Below are 22,856 nucleotides of genomic sequence, written 5' to 3' on the forward strand. Positions count from 1 at the left end.
CCAATGCTTATTTACCCCCTCAGAAGAGCAGAGCTTCTCCCCATTTTTATTTTTCTATATATTTTTATTTTTCAATTCAAATAGTCCTTTTTTGGCAGTGCACAAGGTGCTGGTCCTCCAATGGTTTCACAACAGGGGTGTCTGGTGGGAGAGCCTGTACATTTACTGCTTATAATGAATTACCTTTTATTCAGTGTGATCCCTTTTGGTTCTGTTATGATACACAGGATGTTTGGCTTTCCACAGGTGCAGCAGTTACAAGGTGTCTACCACCTTCATGACCCACACTTCTGGACGCTCTGTACGGATGTTTACATTGGGACCCTGAAGCTTGTGATAGGCCCTGAGGCAGACGCTCGCTGGATTCTGAGTCAGACACATAATATTTTCACACAGGTATGATATGCAAGGCATTTTCCTTTATCCAGATCCTAACATACAGTATAGCCGCACATTGGAGACCTTTTATTAGCCTTTCTGTGTTTATGCCCCAAAAGACAATTTTTTCTGCTGCGGGGTGCACTGGGCTCCACAAGTCTGGACAATGGGGTGTAGAGTAGGATCTTGATCCGAGGCACCAACAGGCTCAAAGCTTTGACTGTTCCCAGCGCCGCCTCCTATATCACTCCGCCTCCCAGTACAGGAGCTCAGTTTGTCAGTTGGTGCTGCAGTAAACAGGCACTTGCTGCTCTAAGCAACCCTGAGAAAAGCTTTTTATGAGGTAAAAAGTGAAGACTTCAAGGGCAGCAGCGATTGTAAATGTCTTGTGACATTCACTGCTGCAGCTCCAGCTCTCCCCAGCGGCGCTGTACACTCCCGAACCCTGGTTGCCGGGTACCTACAGCGGAGGCTCTGGTTTTCTTCATGTTAGAAACACACGGCTGGGGCTCTCCAGGATCGCGTGGCCGCGCTTCGGGAGGTGGTAAGTGGGTCCCGCTCACGGGACCCGGTCTTTATCGCGATCCGGCGCGGTCAGTGGGAGGCGGGCCGCACGCTGGCAGTGGACACTGGATACAGGCGATCCCACTAGATCACCAGGGCATGGGCACAGGTCAGGTTTTCTCTTAACAACAATAAAATTCTAGCGCTAAACGGTCATATATGAGATGAGCAAATTAATACACAAACATATTTATTTCATATAAAATTCACTAAAACGTCCATGGAATAAACAAATACAACAAAAGATATTAATAAACCCTAGAAAAGGGTGTACAGCATATCTCCGAGACACATTTAGCTGAAAAAATGGAGGAGGTGATAGAACCTGTTCCTATATAGAAAGTCCCCTTCTTATCCAAATGTACCAACAGAGTAGTCTTTTGTAAGCAATAGTTACCACAGATCAAGGATTATTAAGCGGCTCTGCATTCCGCAGTATTGCAGCTCCTTGGTGTAGTGGTGAAAGTAGGTTCCTCAATTCAGATGGTTTACCTCCAGCAAAGGTCCATGAGGTTCCGTATGGGGGCTTGGTTCAGGTCCTCTATCTCCAAATAATTGCAGGTCCAGGGAGTGATATAAGGGAGCAGCTCACACCAACGCGTTTCGTTGTGTTCACACAACTTTTTCAAGGTGCTAACTGGGCTGTAAATAAGGGTTTATATACCCAACCAATATGGCTGCTCATTTGCATAAAAGATTGAGATTAACCAGCTCATCTCAAAATATGACCAATTCATGACAGACATATATATCTACAATAAACCATATGTTAATACAGTTAAAAGATACCTAAAACTAGTTTATTAATATGTTTATTCACATATCTAATAGTCACATGACCGCTTAGGGATGCCTCACCTGAGATGTTATATCAAAAACATGGAATAATATCCCATTATTCTTAACCTATAGACTTCTGCTAAAGTCTGATCCCAGACCACATTTTCGTAGTAACCACTTGAGGGTCTAAATCCCCTCACCTGAGGCTGTTATTCTACTTATACTGATAGGGTAAGGGTGACGCGATCGGATCCCATCCCGTCGCGTCATCCATCCTCGTCCGGCCGCATGAAATGACGCGGTCGGACCTACAGCGCCGTGTCATTCTCGCGCGCCCAGGCGCGCGTATCCTGACGCGGCAAACAATCATTCTGGTTGTCAGGGCAACGCGTAGTCACAGGCGCTGCCCCGTCCCGGCTAGACTGCGCCCATATCATCCGTCATGATGCGTCCCCGCGATCTTGCCAACCACAAGAGGGACACATTATTATACATATAATTTGGATATGGTAATACCAATATAGTTCACTCATATTACGTTAATATACATTTGTACACTTATATCGGAGTCAAAAACTTATATATATATATATATATATATATATATATATATATATATATATATATATATATATATATATATATATATATATATATATATATATATATATATAATGTGTATGTATAAATAAAGTGAAATATATTAGTTAAGAATAATGATAGATGCTAGGTAACAATTATTATTAACATCAAACATCCAATAGATACTCCTTATCTCTAGACAAATGATTCATGTGGACACAGTATATATATATATATATATATATATATATATATATATATATATATATATATAGCTACCAAATACAATGTGGAAAGTGGTGGCACTCACAGGACTCATAAGTCCTGTGAGTGCCACCACTTTCCACATTGTATTTGGTTGCTTAACCAGCTTGGGAGGCACCTAGGCATCATTGTACATATAGGAGAGAGTGCTGGCTATGTATGTATGTATGTATGTATGTATGTATATGTGTAAAATATAAATAAATAAATATATATATATATATATATATATATATATATATATATATATATATATATATATATCACACATATATATATATATATATATTACACACATATATATATATATATCACACATATATATATATTACACATATATATATATATATATATATATATATATATATTACACATATATATATATATATATATATATATATATATATATATTACACATATATATATATATATACATATATATACACATATACATACATACATACATACATACATACATACATACATACATACATACATACATACATACATACATAGCTTTTCAATGCATTATATCTCTATGGTCTGGATATTTTCATCATAGGTGTCCTATCATCTTTCAGTCAGAGATATGCTAACAGATAGAGGGAGGGATAGAAGGGAAGGGAAAGGAACAAGTATATGACATTGATAATAGGAGGAAAGTCCTCATAACACTGAATTAAGTTCCACTGTTTCATTTAATCCATTCGGAAGTATAGTATTCAATTTGAACATCCAATATAACTCTTGTTTACACAAGATATTATACCGATCCCCCCCTCTCTTTGTTATGCCCACCTGTTCAATCGCTGTTAAATGGAGTGAACTAGGATCCCCATCATGATAATCTCTAAAGTGTCGAGAGACACTATGTATGGAGATTTTCCTAATGATGTTGCGACGGTGCTCCATGAAGCGAGTTTTGATGCTTCTGGTTGTCCGTCCCACATATCTCAGATCGCATCCACAAGAGAGGAGGTATATAATAATATAAGTTGAATTACAGTTCATAAAACTCGAAAGTTCATAATTCTCCCCATCTCTAACATGGAGATGTGCAGTTTTCTTAAACATATGTTTACAGGTCGTACACCTGGTGGCTCCGCATCTGAAGAAACCTTTAGGTTTCGACCCCAGCCAGGTATCCCCTATAGTCTGTTGAGTAGAAACTTTTTTGATAAAGCTGGGAGCAAGGATGTTTTTAAGCGATTTATTCTTTTTAAAAATAAATTTCGGTTTATGTGGTAGATGACTTCTGAGTAGATTATCCTGATTTAAAATGTTAAAGTTTTTACATATAATATTTTTGATCTGCATGCTTTCATTATTGAATGTAGAAATAAAAGCCAAACTTTCTAATTTATCCTTAGAATCTCTTTCTTTATTATATGTTTTGTTGGGTCTAAGTAAAGTATCCCTCTCCAAGTCTGAAACCTTCCACTAAGAATCTTCACCATGGAGTCCGCCTGTTCCAGAAATTTAGTTTTTTCTGTACAGTTGCGTCGTAGCCGCATTAACTGTCCCTTCGGAATATTCTTCTTCCAAGGGGGATAGTGGGTGCTCTGGTAGTGCAGGTAGGAGTGGGTATCAACCTTCTCTTTTCTCTTAAAACCGATTTCTCTAACGTCCTAGTGGATGCTGGGGACTCCGTAAGGGCCATGGGGAATAGACTGGCTCCGCAGGAGACATGGGCACTTTAAGAAAGAATTTAGACTCTGGTATGCTCTGGCTCCTCCCTCTATGTCCCTCCTCCAGACATCAGTTTGAATCTGTGCCCGGACGAGCTGGGTGCTGTTTAGTGAGCTCTCCTGAGCTTGCTATAAGAAAGTATTTTGTTAGGTTTTTTTATTTTCAGGGAGCTCTGCTGGCAACAGACTCCCTGCATCGTGGGACTGAGGGGAGAGAAGCAGCCCTACTCTCTGCAGATAGGTCCTGCTTCTTAGGCTACTGGACACCATTAGCTCCAGAGGGATCGTACACAGGATCTCACCCTTTGTCGTCCGATCCCGGAGCCTCGCCGCCGTCCCCCTCGCAGAGCCGGAAGACAGAAGCCGGGTGAAAGAAGCAAGAAGACTTCGAAATCGGTGGCAGAAGACTCCAGTCTTCACTGAGGTAGCGCACAGCACTGCAGCTGTGCGCCATTGCTCCCACACTACACCCACATACTCCGGTCACTGTAGGGTGCAGGGGGGGGGGGGGGCGCCCTGGGCAGCAATTAGGACCTCTTGGCAAAAATTGGGCATATATACAGTTGGGCACTGTATATATGTATGAGCCCCCGCCATAAAATTGTACATAAACGCGGGACAGAAGCCCGCCGCTGAGGGGGCGGGGCTTCTTCCTCAGCACTCACCAGCGCCATTTTTTTCTCCACAGCTCCGCTGAGAGGAAGCTCCCCAGGCTCTCCCCTGCAGATTCACGGTAGCAGAGGGTAAAAAGAGAGGGGGGGCACATAAATTAGGCGCAAAAACATTATATACAGCAGCTACTGGGTTAACACTAAGTCACTGTGTGATTCCTGGGACATATAGCGCTGGGGTGTATGCTGGCATACTCTCTCTGTCTCTCCAAAGGTCCTTGTGGGGGAACGGTCTTCAAAAAGAGCATCCCCTGTGTGTGTGGTGTCGGTACGCTTGTGTTACATGTTTGACGAGGAAGGCTATGTGGAAGCAGAGCGGGAGCAAATGAATGTGGTGTCTCCGCCGACGGCGCCGACACCTGATTGGATGGCTATGTGGAAGGTTTTAAATGATAATGTTAATTCCTTGCATAAAAGGTTGGATAAAGCTGAAACCTTAGGACAGTCGGGGTCTCAGCCCATGCCTGATCCTATGTCGCAGAGGCTGTCAGGGTCTCAGAAGCGCCCACTATCCCAAATTGTTGACACAGATACCGACATGGATTCTGACTCCAGTGTCGATTACGATGATGCAAAGTTACAGCCTAAATTGGCTAAATCCATCCGTTATATGATTATAGCAATGAAGGATGTGTTGCACATCACAGAGGAAACCCCAGTCCCTGACAAGAGGGTTCATATGTATGGGGAAAAAAGGCAGGTGGTGACCTTTCCCCCTTCACACGAGCTAAATGAGATATGTGAAAAGGCTTGGGAATCTCCAGATAAAAAATTGCAGATTCCCAAACGGATGCTTATGGCGTATCCTTTCCCGCCAACAGACAGGTTACGCTGGGGATCCTCCCCTAGGGTGGACAAAGCTTTAACACGCTTATCCAAGAGGGTAGCCCTGCCGTCACAGGATACGGCCACCCTAAAAGATGCTGCGGATAGAATGCAAGAGGGTACCCTGAAGTCCATTTATACACATTCAGGTACCTTACTAAGGCCAGCAATTGCGTCGGCCTGGGTGTGTAGTGCGGTAGCAGCATGGACGGATACCTTATCTGAGGAACTTGATACCTTAGACAAGGATACTATATTAATCACCCTGGGGCATATAAAAGACGCTGTCCTATATATGAGAGATGCTCAAAGAGTCATTAGCATACTGGGCTCTAGAATAAATGCTATGTCGATTTCTGCCAGAAGGGTCATGTGGACTCTGCAATGGACAGGTGATGCCGACTCAAAAAGGCACATGGAGGTTTTACCTTACAAGGGTGAGGACTTGTTTGGGGAGGGTCTCTCGGACCTGGTCTCCACAGCTACTGCTGGAAAGTCAAATTTTTTGCCATATGTTCCCTCACAACCTAAGAAAGCACCGTATTACCAAATGCAGTCCTTTCGATCACAAAAAGGCAATAAAGTCCGAGGTGCGTCCTTTCTTGCCAGAGGCAGGGGCAGAGGAAAGAAGCTGCACAACACAGCTACTTCCCAGGAACAGAAGTCCTCACCGGCTTCCACTAAATCCACCGCATGACGCTGGGGCTCCACAGGCGGAGCTAGGCCTGGTGGGGGCGCGTCTCCGAAATTTCAGCCACAAGTGGGTTCACTCTCAGATGGATCCCTGGGCTATACAGATTGTGTCTCAGGGATACAAGCTGGAATTCGAAGAGATGCCCCCTCACCGATACCTCAAATCGGCCCTGCCAGCTTCCCCCTTAGAGAGGGAAATAATGTTAGCTGCAATTCACAAATTGTATCTTCAGCAGGTGGTGGTCAAGGTTCCCCTCCTTCAACAAGGAAAGTGTTATTATTCGACCATGTTTGTGGTACCGAAACCGGACGGTTCGGTCAGACCCATATTGAATTTAAAATCCCTGAACATATACCTGAAAAGGTTCAAGTTCAAGATGGAATCGCTCAGAGCGGTCATCGCAAGCCTGGAAGGGGGGGATTTTATGGTGTCTCTGGACATAAAGGATGCATACCTTCATGTCCCCATTTATCCACCTCATCAGGCGTACCTCAGATCTGTAATACAGGATTGTCATTACCAATTTCAGACGTTGCCGTTTGGTCTCTCCACGGCACCGAGAATATTTACCAAGGTAATGGCGGAAATGATGGTGCTCCTGCGGAAGCAAGAGGTCACAATTATCCCATACTTGGACGATCTCCTCATAAAGGCGAGGTCCAGAGAGCAGTTGCTGATCAGCGTAGCACGCTCTCGGGTAGTGTTACAACAGCACGGCTGGATTCCGAATATTCCAAAGTCGCAGTTGATTCCTACGACTCGTCTGCCTTTCCTGGGCATGATTCTGGACACAAACCAGAAGAGGGTTTATCTCCCGAAGGAGAAGGCTCAGGAGCTCATGACACTGGTCAGAGACCTATTAAAACCAAAACAGGTGTCTGTGCATCACTGCACGCGAGTCCTGGGAAAGATGGTGGCCTCATACGAGGCCATTCCCTTCGGCAGGTTCCATGCAAGGACCTTTCAATGGGATCTGTTGGACAAGTGGTCCGGATCATATCTTCAGATGCATCGGTTGATCACCCTATCCCCCAGGGCCAGGGTGTCTCTCCTGTGGTGGCTGCAGAGTGCTCACCTTCTCGAAGGTCGCAGATTCGGTATTCAGGACTGGGTCCTGGTGACCACGGATGCAAGCCTCCGAGGGTGGGGAGCAGTCACACAGGGAAGAAATTTCCAAGGGCTCTGGTCAAGTCAGGAGACTTGCCTTCACATCAACATCCTGGAATTAAGGGCCATATACAACGCCCTACGTCAAGCGGAGTCCCTGCTTCGCGACCAACAGGTTCTGATTCAGTCAGACAACATCACCGCAGTGGCTCATGTAAACCGCCAAGGCGGCACACGGAGTAGGGTGGCGATGGTAGAAGCCACCAGAATTCTTCGCTGGGTGGAGAATCACGTAAGCGCACTGTTAGCAGTGTTCATTCCGGGAGTGGACAACCGGGAAGCAGACTTCCTCAGCAGGCACGACCTCCACCCCGGAGAGTGGGGACTTCATCAAGAAGTCTTCACGCAGATTGCAAGTCGGTGGGAACTGCCACAGGTGGACATGATGGCATCCCGCCTCAACAAAAAGCTACAGAAGTATTGCGCCAGGTCAAGAGACCCTCAGGCGATAGCTGTGGACGCACTGGTGACACCGTGGGTGTTCTAGTCGGTCTATGTATTTCCTCCTCTTCCTCTCATACCCAAGGTGCTGAGAATCATAAGAAAAAGAGGAGTGAGAACAATACTCATTGTTCCGGATTGGCCAAGAAGGACTTGGTATCCAGATCTGCAAGAAATGCTCACAGAGGACCCGTGGCCTCTGCCTCTAAGACAGGACTTGTTGCTACAGGGGCCCTGTCTGTTCCAAGACTTACCGCAGCTGCGTTTGACGGCATGGCGGTTGAACGCCGGATCCTAGCAGAAAAAGGCATTCCGGATGAAGTTATTCCTACGCTGATAAAGGCTAGAAAGGACGTGACGGCTCAACATTATCACCGTATATGGCGAAAATATGTTGCTTGGTGTGAGGCCAGGAATGCCCCTACGGAGGAATTCCAGCTGGGCCGTTTCCTTCACTTCCTACAGGCGGGATTGACTATGGGCCTTAAATTGGGTTCCATTAAGGTTCAGATTTCGGCCTTATCCATTTTCTTTCAAAAGGAACTGGCTTCTCTGCCTGAAGTTCAGACGTTTGTAAAGGGAGTGCTACATATTCAGCCCCCTTTTGTGCCTCCAGTGGCACCTTGTGATCTTAACGTGGTGTTGAGTTTCCTGAAGTCACACACTGGTTTGAACCACTCAAAACGGTGGAATTGAAATATCTCACGTGGAAGGTGGTCATGCTATTAGCCTTGGCTTCGGCTAGGCGTGTGTCAGAATTGGCGGCTTTGTCACATAAAAGCCCTTATCTGGTTTTCCATGCGGATAGAGCAGAATTGCGGACCCGCCCACAATTTCTGCCGAAAGTGGTTTCATCCTTTCATATAAACCAACCTATCGTGGTGCCTGTGGCTACTACTGACTTGGAGGATTCCGAGTCACTGGATGTGGTCAGGGCTTTGAAGGTTTATGTAGCCAGAACGGCTAAGGTCAGGAAAACAGAATCTTTGTTTATCCTGTATGCTTCCAACAAGCTTGGGGCGCCTGCTTCAAAGCAGACTATTGCTCGCTGGATCTGTAACATGATTCAGCAGGCTCATTCTGCGGCAGGGTTGCCGCTGCCTAAATCAGTTAAGGCCCATTCCACAAGGAAGGTGGGCTCTTCAGTGATCGCGCTGAGCAGAAAAAATCGTGGGTCCCGGGGACCCCTCACTTTAAAAAATTGGGGTCCTACTTCACAGTTTCTGGGTCCCATAGCAATGTATGCTTTTGAGCTCCCCTTATGCCTCCCCACATAGCATTAGACCACCCCACATGGTAGACAGCAGTTATGGCAGTATTGCGGGGCAAATGGGGGGTTAGGTGCAGGAAGTGCTGTAGGCAGTGTTAGGGGTAGGGAGGCATCAGTACCCAGGATTCGGTGAGTCCTGCTCCCCGTCAACTTTTAAGATCAGCTTCTCTGTGTCCTTGTTGAAGCCCTACCGCTATAACACGAGGTGTGTGCGTATGCTGGGCACTGCTTTGGTTTGGGGATTGTTTGTGTCTATGCTGAGCACTGTGTGTGGATATGGGAGTTTGTTTGCTGGTCACTGTGTATGGGGGGATGTATCATAGGCACTGTGGGTATGGAGTACCCATATGCTAGGCGCTGGGGGGGGGGGGGTGTATAATGAGCACTGTGTGGGTATGGGTGGTGCGTATGATGGCCAGTGTGTGGGTATAGAGGGTGCTATGAGCATTGTAAGTGTGTATAATGGGCACTGTGTGGCACGGGTGTGTGTATGATAGGCGCTATGTGGCATGGGTGTGCGTATGATGGGTGCTGTGTGGCATGGGTGTGCGTATGATGGGCGCTGTGTGGCATGGGTGTGCGTATGATGGGCGCTGTGTGGCATGGGTGTGCGCATGATGGGCGCTGTGTGGCATGGGTGTGCGCATGATGGGCGCTGTGTGGTATGGGTGTGCGCATGATGGGCGCTGTGTGGTATGGGTGTGCGCATGATGGGCGCTGTGTGGTATGGGTGTGCGTATGATGGGCGCTGTGTGGTATGGGTGTGCGTATGATGGGGTGTGTATACTGGGCATTGTGAATAATGAGCACTGTGTGGGTATGGGGGTGTTTATAATGGGCACTGTGTGGGTATGTGGGACAGAATGGGTGCAGTAGAGGTGGAAGGGGGTAGGATAGGTGCAGTACTGGTAGCAGGATTTGAGCAGTAGTGGTAGCAGGGGGCAGGATGGGTGCAGTAGTAGTAGGGGGTAGGATAGGTGCAGTAGTGGTAGCAGGGGGCAGGATGGGTGCAGTAGTGGTAGCAGGGGGTAAGATAGGTGCAGCAGTGGTAGGGGGCAGGATCGGTGCAGTAGTGGTAGGGGGTATGATAGGTGCAGTAGTGGTAGCAAGGGGTAAGATAGGTGCAGCAGTGGTAGGGGGCAGGATGAGTGCAGTAGTCGTAGGGGGTATGATAGGTGCAGTAGTGGTAGCAGGGGGTAAGATAGGTGCAGCAGTGGTAGGGGGTAGGATAGGTGCAGTACTGGTAGCAGGATGGGAGCAATAATGGTGGTAGCAGGGGCAGGATGGGTGCAGTAGTAGTAGGGGGTAGGATAGATGCAGTAGTGGTAGCAGGGGGCAGGATGGGTGCAGTAGTGGTAGCAGTGGGTAAGATAGGTGCAGTAGTGGTAGGGGGCAGGATGGGTGCAGTAGTGGTGGTAGCAGGGGGCAGGATGGGTGCAGTAGGGGGTAGGATAGGTGCAGTAGTGGTAGCAGGGGGTAAGATAGGTGCAGTAGTGGTAGGGGGCAGGATGGGTGCAGTAGTGGTGGTAGCAGGGGGCAGGATGGGTGCAGTAGGGGGTAGGATAGGTGCAGTAGTGGTAGCAGGGGGTAGGATAGGTGCAGTAGTGGTAGCAGGGGGTAAGATAGGTGCAGTAGTGGTAGGGGGCAGGATTGGTGAAGTAGTGGTGGTAGCAGGGGGCAGGATGGGTGCAGTAGGGGGTAGGATAGGTGCAGTAGTGGTAGCAGGGGGTAAGATAGGTGCAGTAGTGGTGGTAGCAGGGGGCAGGATGGGTGCAGTAGTGGTGGTAGCAGGGGGCAGGATGGGTGCAGTAGTGGTGGTAGCAGGGGGCAGGATGGGTGCAGTAGTGGTGGTAGCAGGGGGCAGGATGGGTGCAGTAGTGGTGGTAGCAGGGGGGCAGGATGGGTGCAGTAGTGGTGGTAGCAGGGGGGCAGGATGGGTGCAGTAGTAGTAGGGGGTAGGTGGTGATTCACCACATAACCTGTGGTGATGGGGAAAAACACAGCCGACCACAGCTCCAGCCCCCCTCCCTCCGAAGACGCCAGCCAGCCAAGGAACCTTTACAGCGCCTGCAATTACTGACCACTTAGTCTCCCTGCGGGAACCCCGGACACCAGTCAGCAAACCCAGGCATAGTGACTGACACGGCCGTGACTAACACGTGTCACGGCCGCAGCTATACATTACCGCCACCAAGTTCACCGGGTCTCCATAGCGGACAGACTCATGGGATTCGAGCGCACCACGTCAGCAGGAATCGGCGTCCGTGATCTAGTGGCTAAAGCTGGGCAAAGTGACTGGGGCTTCCCGCGGTGCCGTCTGAGGCAGTGGCCGCGCTGCCGCTCTTGCTTTGAGAGAACACATCAAAGGCAAGAGCGGCAGCGCGGCCACTGCCTCAGACGGCACCGCGGGAAGCCCCAGTCACTTTGCCCAGCTTTAGCCACTAGATCACGGACGCCGATCCCTGCACATTGCCAGCACCTCTCATCCCTGTGACAACCCCCGCCCCCCCGATACACTTACAGACACCGCGAGTCAGCCGGCATCCGCAATCAGCCAGGCGCCAAAGAGGAGGGAGAACTGGCTCCACCTCCTCTTTCTAGCATTCACCACGAGGCCAGCATGTCAATCAAACAAATCCCCCTTACGGATTCGCGGAATGAGGAGCGCGTCCCCGGGGACCCTCCCACTTTGTATACTGGAGTCCCGTGTCTTCAAAAACGGGTAAAAAACGCGCCATAGCGCGTTTTTGCGATCACTGGCTCTTCTTGGGCGGCTGCCTGAGGGGTCTCTGCATTACAGCTTTGCCAAGCGGCTACTTAGTCAGGTTCAAACACCTTTGCAAAGTTCTACAAGTTTGATACCCTGGCTGAGGAGGACCTTGTGTTTGCTCATTCGGTGCTGCAGAGTCATCCGCACTCTCCCGCCCGTTTGGGAGCTTTGGTATAATCTCCATGGTCCTTACGGAGTCCCCAGCATCCACTAGGACGTTAGAGAAAATAAGATTTTACTTACCGGTAAATCTATTTCTCGTAGTACGTAGTGGATGCTGGGCGCCCGTCCCAAGTGCAGACTTCTTCTGCAATGCTTGTATATAGTTATTGCTTAAATAAGGGTTATGTATAGTTGCATCAGGGTTGATCTGATGCTCTGCTGTTGTTTATACTGTTAACTTTATCCAGTTATCACAAGCTATACGGTGTGGCTGGTATCAGTCTTACCCTGGATTCCCAAAATCCTTTCCTTGTACTGTCCGCTCTTCCGGGCACAGTTTCTCTAACTGAGGTCTGGAGGAGGGACATAGAGGGAGGAGCCAGAGCACACCAGAATCCAAATTCTTTCTTAAAGTGCCCATGTCTCCTGCGGAGCCCGTCTATTCCCCATGGTCCTTACGGAGTCCCCAGCATCCACTACGGACTACGAGAAATAGATTTACTGGTAAGTAAAATCTTATTTTTAATATCGCCCACAGTACCCGGTGGTTTTGCCAGCAAGGGTGATAAGGCTTAGACCTGAAGCCCCTCCCTCAGCCCCAGGGCGCCATTTCCAGCAAGTGTTCCCGCCCTGGAGCTGCATCTCTCTCTTCCTCACTCCCTGTCAGTGTCTGCGGCGCCATTACTCCTCAGCTCACTGTTCCTGGGACTGCTTGGGCAAATCCTCCTATGTAAAGCTGCCTGGTTGTCAGCGCTGTGCCTTTACATGACGCTTAAGTATTCTACCTGCCTTTTTAGTCAGTGTTAGTAAGAAAGAGTGCATTTAGTCAGGGGTTTATAGTACAATTACCCTGTGATATACATCCAGTTTCTTACTGTGTAGTGTTATATCTATTGACTATATAGCTGCTAGTCCAGTGCAGTATTATTGTCTGTAATAACCTCTGCATTGTACAAACTGGGACTATTTGATAGCTGAGTGGTGTCCATCTTGTGTCTTTCACTCAACTTGCTATCCCTATAATCTATAACCTGAGGGGGCTTGGTGCGTCAGGTGTTATTTAATATAGGATTTTCACAAAGATATACTGTGTTACGTATTTTTCTCTGTGATTTAGTCACCATATCTCTCCTTTATCTCTGCTGGTGCTGACTACACTGCGCAGGGGTTTGGGTTTAGGGATATAGTGCTGCTAATAATTGTACTGTGTTACCTCATACTGCAAGTTATATCATGTCTGCTTCTGAGGGTAACGGTTCTGGGGCAGAACACACTGCTGGTGTTGCTGAAGCCACAGGCACATATGGGGAGAATATAGCAGCTGTGAGCTCTGGTTCTGGGGGCTCCTTGCTCCCCAGTGGGACTGTGGCAACGGAGGCACATACTGACCCTCCGTGGGCCACTTTTTCCACGCTTCTGCATACGCTAGTTCATAAACTAACACCCCCTATTGGACCCCCAATGCCAGTACAACCGTATGTGGTCCCTGCAGCTAATCCGCCGTGGGCAGACGATTTATCTGCTCAATTAAAGAAGTTGAACCAGTCCCTGACTACTAAAAAGTCTGACCATCGCTCACATAAGTCCAAGAGGTCCTCTAAGCGAGCGCTCGTCTCCTCACAATCCACTGCTGTCACTGACACCTCGTCTGATGAAGACAGCACATACACTGACCCCACAGGTTCTGACTCGGATACGGCTGATGGGGAGGGTAGTTCACATGTGGATGTTCCTGATCTTTTGGAGGCTATTAAGTTAATTCTGCAGATTACGGATGATCCCGAGCCATCCGTTCCTCCTAAGAAACCAGATAGGTTCAAGCGTCAGAAGGTGATTAAACAAGTTTTACCTCACTCTGACCACCTAGTGGATATACGTCGGGAACCCTGGCAAAGCCCGGGTACGAAGTTTGTGCCTCAAAAGAAGATGCTGGCTCACTATCCCCTCGTGCCAGAGCTGTCTAAGAATTGGGAAACGCCTCCTCCAGTAGACTCGCATGTGGATAGGATGGTGGTTTCCTCAGCTCTACCGGTCACTACCGTCACGTCTCTAAAAGAGCATACGGATAAACGTGTCGAGAGTTGTCTAAAAGCGATTTACACCCTCACGGGTGCTGCACAAAGGCCCACTATTGCAGCTACATGGGCGGCAGAGGATATTGAAGCATGGGCCTTGGAGTTAGAAGCTGAAATCTCCTCTAACCATGCTAGACAATGCTTGTGATATATTGTCACAGCTTCTCGCTATATTAAAGAGGCGGCTTCTGATGCTGGTATCCTAGCAGCCAAGGCCTCTACTACGTCAGTCCTGGCTCGCAGGATATTGTGGCTGAGATCCTGGTCTGTGGATCTGGACTCTAGAAAAACCCTGGAGGTACTCCCTTTCAAGGGGGATATTCTGTTTGGGGAGGACTTAATTAAGATAGTGGCTGACTTGGCTACTGCCAAAACTGCCTGTCTGCCTTATTGAGCTCCTTCTGTGTCAAAGGCACTTCCTTTCGCCCCTTTCGTCCTTTAGGTAAAGCAAAAGGTCAGGCGTACCATAAGCAGGCCCGCACTTCCAAACCTGGTAAGCCGAAGCCCAAAAGAGCCTGGGCTGCCCGTCAGCCAGCAGCCAAGACCGATAAGCCTGCTGCATGATGGGGCGGGCCTCCCCCTGGGGGATCCCAGGGTGGGGGGCCAGCTTCTAGGGTATACGCAGGAATGGTTGAAGACCACTTCAGATGCCTGGGTACGGGAAGTCGTCACTCGAGGTTACGCCATAGCCTTCAAAAACCGACCCCCTCATCGATTTTGCCAGACAGACGTCCCGTCGGACCAGACAAAGGCAAACACTCTGGTACAGACCCTCCTGGATACAGGAGTCGTAGTACAGGTGCCTCTTGCTCAGAGGGGCCGGGGGTACTATTCTCTGCTGTTTCTAGTCCCCAAACCGAATGGGTCCTCCCGGCCCATTCTCAACCTCAAGGCACTGAACAAGTTTGTGAAGGTTTCAAAGTTCCGTATGGAAACCCTTCGCTCTATAGTTCTGGCCTTGGAACCTGGGGACTACATGGTCTCCCTGGACATACAGTATGCTTACCTGCATATTCCTATAGCAGTGTCCCATCAACAATACCTGAGGTTCGCTATTGGCAACCTCCATTACCAGTTTCGGGCGTTACCTTTTTGGTTTAACAACGGCTCCGCGAGTCTTCACCAAAGTTATGGCGGTGATGACGGTGGTAATCCGCCGTCAAGGGGTCAGGATACTGCCGTATCTGGACAACTTGTTAATCCTGGCAAATTCCCCAGATCTTCTCCTGCATCATCTGGATATGACGGTCCGGTTTCTACAAGCCCACGGGTGGCTCATCAACTGGAAGAAATCCTCCCTGGTCCCTGCTCAGAGCATGGTGCATCTGGGAGCGCTGTTGGACACTCCCAACCAGAGGTTGTTCTTGTCTCAGGAGAAAGTCCTGAAACTTCAGGACAGGATTCGTTGCTTCCTTTCTCGTCCGCAAGTGTCGATTACATTCGGCAATGCAGGTGCTGGGCCTCATGGTATCAGCATTCGACATGGTGGAGTATGCTCAATTCCATTCTCTCCCTCCAGAAGCTGATTCTAGCCAAGTGGGACTGCCTGCCTCACCGGATCAGATCTCAAATGATCTTTTTGACTCCGGAGGTCCGTCTATCGCTGCTCTGGTGGCTCCAGGACCGACAATTGTGCAGAGGCCGTCCCTTCTGGATATCCAACTGGGTCCTGTTGACGACAGATGCCAGTCTGAGAGGTTGGGGCGTGGTGCTGGAGCAGCACTCCTTGCAGGGTCGGTGGACCAAGGAGGAATCTCTCCTCTCGATCAACATTCTGGAATTGTGGGCGGTCTTCAATGCGTTGAACCTAGCCCAGCATTTGATTCAGAACCATCCTGTTCAAGTACAGTCGGACAACGCCACCACAGTGGCTTACATAAATCAAGGCGGCACTCGAAGCCATTTGGCAATGAAGGAAGCCTCACGGATTCTACATTGGGCAGAACGCTATCTACCAGCAACATCGGCAATATTCATTCCGGGAGTCCTGAATTGAGAAGCGGACTTTCTCAGTCGCCAGGACGTGCATGCCGGCGAGTGGGGCCTCCATCCAGAAGTGTTTCAATGCCTCGTGGAAAGGTGGGGTCTTCCAGATGTGGATCTGATGGCGTCTCGACACAATCACAAGGTTCCGGTCTTCGAAGCAAGGACAAGGGATTTTCAAGCAGCATTCGTGGATGCCGTGGAGGTTTCGGCTGCCGTACGTGTTACCTCCGGTGTCACTCCTGCCCAGGGTAATTCGGAAGTTCAAGCAAGAAAAAGGAAATCTGCTTCTCATAGCTCCGGCGTGGCCCAGACGGCACTGGTTCTCAGACCTGCAAGGCCTATTGTCAGAGGGTCCACTTCTACTTCCACAACGCCCAGACCTCCTCGTTCAGGGCCCCTGTGTCTACCAGGACCTAGCCCGGCTGTCTTTGACGGCGTGGCTCTTGAAGCTTCCGTCTTAAGAGCTAAGGGTTTTACTGAAGAGGTCATTAAAACTATGTTGCGGGCCCGGAAACCGGCCTCTGTTCGGATTTACCATCGGGTCTGGCATTCCTACTTTGTTTGGTGCGCATCTAACCATTATGACGCTTCCAAGTTTAGTACAGCCAAACTTTTGGCTTTTCTACAGCAGGGCCTAGATTTAGGCCTGCGTCTGGCCTCCCTCAAGGTTCATTTTTCTGCCTTGTCTGTGTGGTTTCAGAGAAAAATTCCGACTTTACCTGATGTTCATACTTTCGCTCACGGTGTGTTGCGTATCCAACCTCCCTATGTCCCGCCTGTGGCTCCTTGGGACTTGTCGGTGGTTTTGGAGGCGTTGCAGGAGCCTCCATTTGATCCTCTTGGTTCAGCTGACCTTAAGTGGCTTTCCCTTAAGGTGGTGTTCGTGCTGGCTATTGCGTCTGCTAGAAGAGTGTCAGATTTGGGTGCCTTGTCTTGTAGTTCCCCATATCTGATTTTTCACTGTGACCGGGCGGTTCTTAGGACTCGTCTCGGATATTTACCTAAAGTGGTTTCTTCGTTCCACCTTAATCAGGAGATTGTGGTTCCAGCTTTTGTCTCTCCTGATTTGTCTCCCAAAGAGCGGTCTTTGGATGTGGTACGGGCTCTCTGTATCTATGTGAAGAGAACTGCTTCTATTCGAAAGTCTGATTCTCTTTGTTTTTGTTTGGATTTCACAAACGTGGCTGGCCTGCTCACAAGCATACCCTGGCCTGCTCACAAGCATACCCTGGCCAGGTGGATTAGAATGGTGATTGCGCATGCTTATGTGAAGGCTGGTCTGTCAGCTCCTGTTCACATTATGGCCCATTCTACTCGGTCTGTTGGACCTTCTTGGGCGGCTCAACGTGGTGCGACCCTTGATCAATTGTGCAAGGCGGCTACGTGGTCCTCCGGGAACACGTTCATAAGGTTCTATGCCTTCGATACTGCCGCTTCCCAGGATGCTTCCTTTGGACGCCGGGTTCTTGTGCCCGCTATAGTGCGTCCCCTCCCATAAGGAACTGCTTTAGGACATCCCCATTGTCCAGACTTGTGGAGCCCAGTGTACTCTGCAGCAGAAAACGAGTTTTATGGTAAGAACTTACCCTTGTTAAAACTTTCTGCGAGGTACACTGGGCTCCACAAGGCGCCCACCCTGACGCACTTAGCTTCTTTGGGTTGATATGGCATTAGCCGCTGACACTTCTCTTGTTGTGAGAGTGTGGTGTATGTGGCTACTAACCGTTGTCGTCTCTTTTCCTGCTACTGCATTGGTCTAGTTAACTAAACTGAGCTCCTGTTCTGGGAGGCGGGGTGATATAGGAGGCGGCGCTGTGCATTCTGGGAACAGTCAAAGCTTTGAGGCTGTTGGTGCCTCGGATCAAGATCCTACTCTACACCCCATTGTCCAGACTTGTGGAGCCCAGTGTACCTCGCAGAAAGTTTTGACAAGGGTAAGTTCTTACCATAAAACTTTTTTTTTTCTAATTTTTTTTTTTTAAGTTATACTATTCAAAAGAGTATTTGCTTTTGACAAAAAACTTTTTAATATCCAATAATCAAATCGGATTTCCATATTCGTATTTTTAATCCTTTTAAAGACCTGAAATGTGTTCCCAAGTTTAGTAAGTTACAGTTGATGTCTGGTGTTTCTAGAATGTGGCCACAGGATACTCTTAAAACAGTTTTTGAGATGCAAGTATCTTAATATATGTACAACACAAAATACACACGTAAGAGCACCATTTTGTGGTCCATATTATGGGGCTAATTCAGACCACAGCAGACGAACAGGTCTGAACTGCGCCGGCGCATCTCAGCCCAACGATCGCCTCCGCCTGATTGACAGGCAGAGGCGTTCGCCGGGTGGGCCAGCAGCGTTGGGCTGCCGTTTTGGGGTCGCGGTCCGGGCAACGCAGGCATGCCCAAGCCGTGTGGGGGCGGTCTGCGGCAGCTGTGTGACATCGCACGCAGCCTCTGTGACCCGGAGAGCGACGGGTAGCTACCTGCCAGCGTGCAGGAGCTACGCTGGTAGGGAGCTACTCTTCAGGTACAAAAGCATCGCCTGCGTGTGATGCTTTTATACCTCTGCGACGGGGGGAGGGCCAGACATGTAGGGCGGACTAGCCCTGTGGTGGGCGTCCCCCTGCATGTCAGGGTGGCTGATCGTAGCCGTGCAAAATTTTGCACGGCTGCGATCAGGTCTGAATTAGGCCCTATGTACGTTGAGGTTTAGTATGTTTATTATATCTATTGGAGGCCACATGAATTCAGATCTACAGGCTAGAAATGACTCCTATTGTCACTGAGCGCTTTGCAGTTGGTCAGAGGAATGTAGCATAAACGCTGTGGCCTCGGCACAACAGAAGACCGGGATGTACAGTAGCTTCTATCATCAATAAAAAGATATTCTCTTCAAATGTAAAAATCTTTCAGGTTTTAGGCAATTTATTCAGGGGTCCACTCCTCTCCCCCACAGATGTGGCCAGCACTCTATTAGTGATGCCATGGGTATACAAGAAACAACAAACTTGTGTCTTCAGTCCTGCAATGTACATAATACAGTAGAGAAGGGACTCCTGCCCCTCGCTGAGACTGGCAGGTCTCAGAGTAGAATGGGAGTGGAGGAGACCTCCTCCTCGGCTTGTGCTCCTGCTCAGTGAGCTTAGCTGGACACCACTGCTCTTCATCAATGCCATATATTTTCCTGATAATGGCTGTATCATCATTGACGAGAGAGATACTATTCATAAAATGTCACCTCATAGATTCTGTGATGTCTTCATAAGAAAGGCTGAGGGCCACTAATGGCCATACTGTGAACTGATTTGACAAGTTAAAATTTAGTAATTAAAAAATCCTATGTTCATTTTTATTTAATTTGTGGATCATTTCTTATAACACCATTGGCGAGATGTAATGCAGTCTGAGCTTGCCGGTGGTGCGACATGCCAGCTGATCTCGGACATTTTTTTTATTTATTTTTTTAAAGGGACAATCCCATACGAGGCAAAACCATACCTTGTAAGTGATTTGTCCCTTTTAAAAAAAAATCAGAGTTGCCGGCAACCCGCACCTCCAGAGATCTCTAACTGTATTACATCCCGCCTTACGTAACCGATTTTAGTGTGTATCACAGAAGCTCATGTGCAAACCAAATATGAGTTTCTCTAACGTCCTAGTGGATGCTGGGGACTCTAAGGACCATGAGGAATAGACGGGCTCCGCAGGAGACTGGGCACTCTAAGAAAGATTTAGTACTACTGGTGTGCACTGGCTCCTCCCTCTATGCCCCTCCTCCAGACCTCAGTTAGAATCTGTGCCCGGACAGAGCTGGGTGCATTTTAGTTAGCTCTCCTGAGCTTGCTAATAAGAAAGTATTTTAGTTAGGTTTTTTTATTTTCAGTGAGTTTCTGCTGGCAACAGACTCTCTGCTACGTGGGACTGAGGGGAGAGAAGCAAACCTACTAACTGCGGCTAGGTTGCGCTTCTTAGGCTACTGGACACCATTAGCTCCAGAGGGATCGAACACAGGACCTGACCTTGTCGTCCGTTCCCGGAGCCGCGCCGCCGTCCCCCTCGCAGAGCCAGAAGTCAGAAGCCGGCGGGTTGAAGAATGAAGACGTCAAAATCGGCGGCAGAAGACTCCGGTCTTCATATGAGGTAGCGCACAGCACTGCAGCTGTGCGCCATTGCGCCCACACTAACCCACACACTCCGGTCACTGTAGGGTGCAGGGCGCAGGGGGGGGCGCCCTGGGCAGCAATTAGATACCTCCTGGCAAAAGCAGCATATATACAGTTGGACACTGTTATATGCATGAGCCCCCGCCATTAATTTTACACAAAATCGCGGGACAGAAGCCCGCCGCTGAGGGGGCGGGGCCTTCTTCCTCAGCACTCCCCAGCGCCATTTTCTCTCCACAGCTCCGTTGAGAGGAAGCTCCACAGGCTCTCCCCTGCAGACTCACTGTAGAAAGGGTAAAAAGAGAGGGGGGGGCACATAAATTTAGCGCATTTAATATATATACAGCAGCTACTGGGTAAACACTAAGTTACTGTTTGATTCCTGAGTCATATAGCGCTGGGGTGTGTGCAGGCCTTGTGGGGGTCCTGTCCTCATATAGAGCATCCCCTGTGTGTGTGGTGTGTCGGTACGCGTGTGTCGACATGTTTGACGAAGAGGGCTATGTGGAGGCAGAGCAAGTACAGATGAATGAGGTGTCTCCGCCGACGGCGCCGACACCTGATTGGATGGTTATGTGGAAGGTGTTAAATGATAATGTAAACTCCTTACATAAAAGGTTGGATAAAGCTGATGCCTTGGGACAGTCGGGGTCTCAGCCCATGCCTGATCCTACAGTGCAGAGGCCGTCAGGGTCTCAGAAGCGCCCACTATCCAAAATGGTTGACACGGATATCGACACAGATTCTGACTCCAGTGTCGATGACGATGATGCAAAATTGCAGCCTAAAATGGCTAAAGCCATCCGCTACATGATTATAGCAATGAAGGATGTATTTCACATATCAGAGGTAAACCCTGTCCCTGACCAAAGGGTGTATATGTATGGGGAGAAAAAGCAAGAGGTGACTTTTCCCCATTCACATGAGTTAAATGAATTATGTGAAAAAGCATGGGATTCCCCCGATAAAGTGCTGATTTCCAAAAGGTTACTTATGGCGTACCCTTTCCCGCCAACGCACAGGATGCGCTGGGAATCCTCCCCTAGGGTAGATAAAGCTCTGACACGCTTATCTAAAAAGGTGGCCCTGCCGTCACAGGATACGGCTGCCCTAAAGGATCCTGCAGATAGGAAGCAGGAAAGTATTCTGATGTCTGTTTATACACACTCAGGTACTATACTGAGGCCGGCAATTGCGTCGGCCTGGATGTGTAGTGCTGTAGCAGCATGGACAGATAATCTGTCTGAGGAAATGGATACCTTAGACAAGGATACCATTTTACTGACCCTGGGGCATATAAAAGACGCTGTCCTATATATGAGGGATGCCCAGAGGGACATTTGCCTACTGGGCTCTAGAATAAATGCAATGTCAATTTCTGCCAGAAGGGTCCTGTGGACTCGGCAATGGACAGGTGATGCCGACTCCAAAAAGCACATGGAGGTGTTACCTAACAAGGGTGAGGAATTGTTTGGGGACGGTCTCTCTGACCTAGTTTCCACAGCTACGGCTGGGAAGTCAAACTTTTTGCCATATATTCCCTCACAGCCTAAGAAAGCACCGTATTACCAAATGCAGTCCTTTCGATCACAGAGAAGCAAGAAGGTCAGAGGTGCGTCCTTTTTTGCCAGAGGCAGGGGTAGAGGAAAGAAGCTGCACCATACAGCTAGTTCCCAGGAACAGAAGTCCTCCCCGGCTTCCACTAAATCCACCGCATGACGCTGGGGCTCCACAGGAGCCAGGAGCGGTGGGGGCGCGTCTCCGAAATTTCAGCCACCAGTGGGTTCGCTCACAGGTGGATCCCTGGGCTATACAGATTGTGTCTCAGGGATACAAGCTGGAATTCGAAGTGATGCCCCCTCACCGTTACCTCAAATCGGCCCTGCCAGCTTCCCCCATAGAAAGGGAAGTAGTGTTAGCGGCAATTCACAAGTTATATCTCCAGCAGGTGGTGGTAAAGGTTCCCCTCCTTCAACAAGGAAGAGGATACTATTCCACAATGTTTGTGGTACCGAAACCGGACGGTTCGGTCAGACCTATATTGAATTTAAAATCCCTGAACATTTATCTGAAAAGATTCAAGTTCAAAATGGAATCGCTCAAAGCGGTCATTGCAAGCCTGGAAGAGGGGGATTTTATGGTGTCTCTGGACATCAAGGATGCTTACTTGCATGTCCCCATTTATCCACCTCATCAGGAGTACCTCAGATTTGTGGTACAGGACTGTCATTACCAATTCCAGACGTTGCCGTTTGGGCTCTCCACAGCACCGAGAATATTTACCAAGGTAATGGCAGAAATGATGGTGCTCCTTCGAAAGCAAGGAGTCACAATTATCCCATACTTGGACGATCTCCTCATAAAGGCGAGGTC

At 48.7% G+C, this 22,856-nt stretch overlaps 1 protein-coding gene across 1 annotated transcript in view; it reads left to right on the forward strand.

Annotated features, from left to right (window-relative positions):
- Positions 1-22,856, forward strand: part of SLC30A7 (solute carrier family 30 member 7) — a 100,563-nt gene that overhangs the window by 71,934 nt on the left and 5,773 nt on the right. The window contains exon 10 of the mRNA XM_063940088.1: positions 247-396. Within this exon, the coding sequence (XP_063796158.1) occupies positions 247-396 (150 nt within the window). The remainder of the gene's footprint in view (positions 1-246; positions 397-22,856) is intronic.

Source organism: Pseudophryne corroboree, chromosome 9 (genome assembly GCF_028390025.1).
Source record: "Pseudophryne corroboree isolate aPseCor3 chromosome 9, aPseCor3.hap2, whole genome shotgun sequence".
NCBI lineage: Eukaryota > Metazoa > Chordata > Amphibia > Anura > Myobatrachidae > Pseudophryne > Pseudophryne corroboree.